Source organism: Pectinophora gossypiella, chromosome 16 (genome assembly GCF_024362695.1).
Source record: "Pectinophora gossypiella chromosome 16, ilPecGoss1.1, whole genome shotgun sequence".
NCBI lineage: Eukaryota > Metazoa > Arthropoda > Insecta > Lepidoptera > Gelechiidae > Pectinophora > Pectinophora gossypiella.
This window is the reverse complement of record NC_065419.1, coordinates 9,918,908-9,925,791: the sequence shown is the minus strand read 5'-3', so window position 1 is coordinate 9,925,791 and position 6,884 is coordinate 9,918,908. Positions and strand designations below refer to the sequence as shown.

General features: G+C 34.8%; 1 protein-coding gene across 1 annotated transcript; it reads left to right on the top strand.

The window, feature by feature from the left end:
• Positions 1 to 1,722: 1,722 nt before the first annotated feature.
• Positions 1,723 to 6,097, top strand: LOC126374068 (uncharacterized). The gene is made up of 2 exons (XM_050020527.1): positions 1,723 to 2,001; positions 2,617 to 6,097. Exon 2 carries the CDS (start codon positions 2,629 to 2,631, stop codon positions 5,110 to 5,112), a length of 2,484 nt encoding a protein of 827 aa, XP_049876484.1. The 5' UTR covers positions 1,723 to 2,001; positions 2,617 to 2,628; the 3' UTR covers positions 5,113 to 6,097.
• Positions 6,098 to 6,884: the final 787 nt, after the last annotated feature.

Below are 6,884 nucleotides of genomic sequence, written 5' to 3'. Positions count from 1 at the left end.
CGTCAAACAACCATTGTTTCGATGGCGAATGGCGCAATTGCAACGACTCCCAGGACTTTAGTTAGAACTTAGAACATAAACACGTAATATTGTAAAAAGTATTGATTGCGTAAGCAGTACTTACATTTATGGGGTTCTATTTAGCTTATTTCAGGGTGTGGTAGGTATACCATTTTTCTACAACCTTTTAAAATAGTTTCAAAGTATAATTTGCTGGGAAGAATGTTAAAAGTTATGATACGGGTGTGTGTTACGAGTTAAAGACACGATGTGTACAATATGAGCTCATTATTTCAGTTGATCATCAATGGTTTACGCACTCGAAAAAGTATGAAACAAGAAAATATTTAAAAAAAAATTCTTACCTACAAACAATAAAATTATGTACAATCAAAGAGAAAAAGTGTAGTCACTGGCCCAGCGAATTATTTGTAAACAGCGCGAGCGGTGAAATTATGAACCATTAGTTGTCATAATTATAACGTTTATGTCTTTGTAGGTGTTTTTAGTCTATTGCAGAAACGACATGTAACCAGGAGGCCTTAAATACAACCAGTTAATGTATTACTTTGCAAGAAACTGGATCTTTCCTTATCGTACATCTAATAACTAGACAAACTTGTACATTTTATAAACCTGTTTGAATTCAATATATTGATGATAGATACCCGTTGTAAGCCAACTCTTAGTACATATTGGTATACGACCACTACATTATTAATATTATCGTATTAAGTGCCTAATTGCTTTATGTCAAGTACAATATACTTGATTAGTCACCATTTAAGTGTTCGCTAGCGTTCAGTCATCGCTTGCTTTATATGATGACACAGGTAATAATACCGCTTTGAATGTCTGTAATAACTCACATTACAATAAAGAACCATCCTCACGGTGCGATGGATGAGCAATATTAGGATAAGGTTGCCAGTGGTTGACCACATGTAACAAAAAGTTCCATGTTTGAACGTTTATTGACAATTTGACACCTAGCGATAGCGTCATCCCATTTTCATTTCTAACCTGAAAATTTGACAGCTCCGGTATTTTGCGGAAGCGACTGCCTGTCTATTCTGAATATTTTTTAACTATTGTGTCTGGAAATCTAGACTTTACGAGAATATTGACACTCTGATTTATTTATAAAAGTATTATACCTAGATAAGGTTGCAAAACCTTATATTCTAATTGTCACTTGTTTCGATATCGCATAAATTACTTCGCGCCGTGGTGAAGTTGGCAATGTGAGGTTTATCTAAACCTATCTAGAGCCACGTCCTATTTATTACTTTTTTATCTTTACTGACGTCATTATTATACTGACAAAAAAACTATACTTTTTTATTACCATTTCATTCCTTTGTATATGTAAACAGGTGAATAAAATTTAATTAAGTACGTTTTTTTATGTAAGTACAGTTTTATCTTAAAAGATAAATAATAATTGCTAGTTAAATATAATTAAATCAAATTAAGTATTTTTATGTGTATTGTTTTATCTCAAAAAAGAGATTTGCTATTTAAAACATACGAATAATTCAATGTTTTTGACAAGTCACATTATATTGTGCTTCGAAAATCACGTTAAGCCGTTGGATCCAAGTGCTAGCCGTCAAAAAACACATTCACCAGCCCGTGTGATGTAAAAAGCCAGATCTAAAAAAATGTCTTAAACTTTTCGTGGCTATACTGAAAAGTCGGTCACATCGATTTAAGTACCGTAGAATGCTGCAACATTGCCAACCAAGCGCAAGTTTGCCTAATTTGTTTCAACTGCGATATTTCCCATTTGGTTAGTTTTGTATTACTTCTGACTATTTGGTAAAAATTTTACATTATTATGGCAACATTTATTTTAATTTTATTTATGGTAACTTCAATATTGGTACGACAGTTGAGTAATGAAAGCAAGCGCGTGCGCGTAGTGATTGTAAGTGTCTGTTTAGAATTTGCTGTTTCTGCTTAAAAGAAAGTGTTTCAGAGCTGTGAGAACATTCCAATGTAAGTAAATACTACCTATTTCCCGTTGCTCTTTATATTTTTAAACAAATTGCTTGCTTTCACCTAGAAAGCCTAGTGGGCAAAGTTGTAGCGTGTTCTGGTATTTTCGGTGACACAACTTTGCCTAGGTCTAGGGTTGGCACTAGTAACATTTTGTGAATGTGAACCTCAATAAAGGTTTAATCATAAATTTATACTTTGGATTACCACTTACTCACTCATTCATTTGGTTGTTCTCCCAGTAGGAGTGCAAGTGGGTTAAAATGATTTTGTTTTAATTGTACTTAGGTAAGTCAATAGGTCACTAAAGATGTGCATCGGTCCATGAAACTGAACAATTTTTCCAAAAGAACATAGCTCGATACATTTTAAAAGAAAGCATCCATCCATTCAAGCGGTCTAATCAGCTGATCACCTTAACATTAGCTGACGATTTTTCTTTAAGAATTCTATAGATACATATAGGTTCCTCGAGTAAAGTTGTTCAGTATCAAGGGAAGATTTATATTCAACATTTTTGTAAAGTTGCAGTCACCCCATAAAGTATACAATGTGTACAGTGCCTGAGTAACACTGCATCAATTTTATCTTGACTTTCTCTTAATTATTTTGCAGTTAAATGAAAAAATGGCAAAAGAAAAGCGCAAAAGAAGAAAACCAGGTGCTCGCAGTTATGCTGACTACTCAGCGGAAATGTTGGAAGTAGCTGCAAATCTCGTAAGAGACAAAGTTATTTCATCATACGAAGCTGAAAAGCAATTTGGTATCCCCCGAAGAACAATTGTGAATAAATCACAAAACCTTCACAGCAAACCTTTTGGTCGGCCTACAGAGCTATCTACAGAAGAAGAAAAACATATCGCTAAAGTGGTGGATGTTTCAGCCGAATTTGGCTGTCCGCTTACTTTATTAGATTTGCGGATTGTAGTCCACAATTATCTAATTAAAACTGGAAAGCTAAGCCTATTTAAAGGAAAAATGCCGGGTGAACGTTGGGCCCGTGAATTTTTAACGCGTCACAATTTTGCACAAAGGGCCACTCAAAACATCAAAAAAAGTCGTTCTTCTAAGACCGTAGAGGAGTTGAACGAATACTTTAAAAATCTGGAAACTTCGCTAAACGACGTTCCGCCTTCTAACATCCTCAACTTTGACGAAACCAATTTGAGTGATGATCCTGGTTCCAAGAAATGCATTTTCAAAAGAGGGACTAAACATCCCGAAAGAGTGATCAATACTAGCAAAAGTTCTGTATCCATAATGTTCAGCGGAACTGCTGATGGACATTGCTTACCACCATATGTAGTGTATAAATCAGATCACTTGTGGTCTAGATGGTGTGAAGATGGACCAAAAGATGCTCGTTATAATAGGACAAAATCTGGATGGTTTGATATGGTTTGTTTCGATGATTGGTTCAAGACTATAGTCTTACCGTGGGCTAATTCTCGAGACGGCATAAAATTGATTATAGGCGATAATTTGGCATCGCACCTTAGCGTGGAGACAATTCAGTTATGCCAAACCCACAACATCAGATTTGTTTTCCTTCCTACAAATGCTACCCACCTTACTCAACCGCTAGACGTAGCATTTTTTGGACCGATGAAACGTCATTGGCGTCAAATTTTAACAAATTATAAAGCTACATACAGCACTGCAAACACCATCAACAAATGCCATTTCCCACAGCTACTAGAACAATTAATGACTAAAATAAACATTACAAAGGAGACCAACATATGCAAGGGATTCGAAGGATCGGGAATATATCCTTTTAACCCGTCACGAGTGATGGTGAAAATACCAACAGTACAAGAAGAAAATACTCATCAGTTTGATGCTAGCCTTCTAAAATTCTTGCAGCAGAACAGGCAATCAAGACCAATTAAGACAGGCACACTTAATAAGCTTACAGTTGTACCTGGTAAATCTATATCAACGGAAGAAGCGGAAGAGCTAGCTAAAGCAAAAAAAGCGAGAAAAGATGCAAAAAAAGACGGAAAGAAAGCCAAAATAGATGCAAACAAAGCTATGAAAGATGCTAAAATAACCAACCAGAAAGCTAAAATAGACTCAAATTTACCAGGACCGTCGAAAACAAGAACGATTGTTAGAGAAGAGAGTATAAAACATGCTGAAATAAAAAATTCTGAATTAGAAAAAAGTGTTCCATCATCCATTGATACCTACGAGCTTGATAAAGAAAATGACAGTTGCATTCATAACAATTTGACACAATCACAATGTTTACCATCGGTGCAAAACAACTCTAACAGTCTTTTTGGTCTATGTGTTATTGCCGTAAATACTTATTTGCTGAACTCAGAAGTCATTTTAAATAATTTTGTACAACGCCTGAAAGATGTATCAAAGAATTCCGAAACTAATACACCGTTTTACAATAACACACCTAATTGCTTACAGATGAAAATTGTTGCAGGACCTAACAATAATCCAGAACCATCTGAAAAATCTAACCAGAAGCCAAAAATAATAATTACATCTAATATAGTTATAAACGCAGCCTCCGCTGAAAAAAATAATATCTTACGAGAAATAAGTACTGAAATAAATAAAAGGAAAAGAAGAAAAAGTACTACACGAAAACAGTCGAAAATTTGTAGAAAAAAGAGACACGTGTACAACAGCGATTCAAGCCTGACATCGCAGATTTCTTTTGACGCTGCTGACACAGATGATTCAGAGTATGAAAATTTCGATAGCTATATTGAGTCATGTTTGCAGGAACAAGAAGAACAGGAAAACGTTTGTCCGTTTGGGCTGAGCGATATTGAATTCTATACGCAAGATTGTCTAGGACTGCAAGAAGGCCGTTGGGTAATAGCGAAATTCGCTTCAAAAAAAAGTATTAAACATTTTGTAGGGGAAGTTATATCAATGAATGATAAAATTCCTACAGTGAAGTTTGCACGAAAAGTGAAAAATTCTAAGCGTCAGCAAGGAACAGTCTTTACCTATCCTTACATTGAAGACGTATTTACTGTGCAAGATTTGAACGATATCGTCGCGGTATTACCTGATCCCCAAGTTTCCAGACGAGGACATTTCATTTTCAATATTAATTTTGATAAATATAACGTACAATAAGCTAAATATAATTCATTAATAAAAAATAAAAAAAATCTTTCGTGATACTGGCTAGTCCTGCATTCCTGTAAAATAATTTCTTTATCCGGTAAAAAAATATTTTGATTAGGTAGCTATTTCTGTTATTCCGTTAAGAATGATTAATAACTTTTCTGTGCTTTGCCTAGCTACATTAGATGTTAAGATAACTAAAAATGCCTACATTGCTCATTTAATGTTTGTTATGTTTAATTATATATTTTAGTACTTACCTATGTTTGTTATAATGTTCCTGTAACGTACCAAAGATTATATAAAATTAATTCACACACAGCCGCAAGCTTCCGACACGGTGACACGGACTACTAAAAACGTTGTTTTTCGAAAATTAGTTTTTTGACCACTAGCGACGCCCAGCCAGTCAACGGGTCAGATAAGTTTGTGGCACTATAATAAAATAACATGCGTACCTAAGATTTGTCTAAGATTATAAACATTTGTACCTAAGCAAATTAATGAATAATTGACTTGGTAATTTTGTAATTACCGTAAAAAAATAAAAATTCATAATATAAGTGGTGTCGATTTCTTTGCACAACCCTACAGGTAGCGCCATTTTTGTATGAAGAGTTTGTGGCGCCTGCTACAACTTTGCCTATTACCGGAGAAAAAAAAAAACCCCCGTAAATTGGCTATACTTTGAAAGCCGAGGACAAGAACGACATGTTATGCACACGGAAAAAAATGTGTACAAATAACGGCAACATATTTATTGAGTTATCGTTCTAGGCAAAGTTACGCCATTTACCTACAACTTTGCCTACGAATTTAAATACTTGAAATTTACAGAAACCACTACTAGTTCCAACTGTTTAAGCCATATATATTAGGAAATAAAGTTCATATTTCAACTAAAACTCTTTAGAAGTAATAAGGACTTATAGGTAATGATATGTTCAAAAAAAACCTCAAAATCCAGGCAAAGTTACAGCGTTCTACGGTACCTATAAAATAATCAGCCTTTTTTAAAGTAGTCTGTCGTAAACCAGAATTAGCAGCCATGCATTGAAAGTACTGATTTAACCATTATTTATGTTCCCTCAAAAGCTTATTTAAGAATCTGGGTCAATTTCAGTTACACTTTATAACCATGGAACACGCAAAGTCCTTTCTTATCTCTTTCTCGGAGCTCTAAGACACGATTTAGGCGAGACCTTTGAAATGTGGTGTTGGAGGAGGATAGAAAGAATAAGTTGGACAGAAAGGGTTACAAATGAGAGTGCTAGTAAGAGTAAGGGAAAAAAGACAAATACTGAGAATTATTGAGGACAGAAGAGGCAAGATGATTGGACACCTAATAAGATACGACGGATTTATTAAAAACATTATAGAAGGAAAGAGAGGAAGGGGTTCCAAGAAAAGCTTACATGGAACAGATTAAAGAAAAACGTTGTGTCTTATAGGGAAGTCAAGGAATTGGCCTTTGATAGACTGGAATGGAAAATGCTACACCGACAAGAGCGTGGCTCTTAAATGAATGATGATCAAGACACGATTAAAAGAAAATGATTTTAATTATTTTTGCATTTCCAATAAAATCAATGTCACTAGACTCGAGATAATTGAGGTTATTCTATGATAAAAAGAAGAGCCAAGGCCATCATAATATTGTTTTGATTATTTATTTCCATCAGATATTAATAAAACGCGCGCTTTCCATTAATCCGTAACGGCTTACAGACTTTTAGACTAAAGTAAGACCCAGAGGGGGTGAGGTAAATATATCTCGGCGC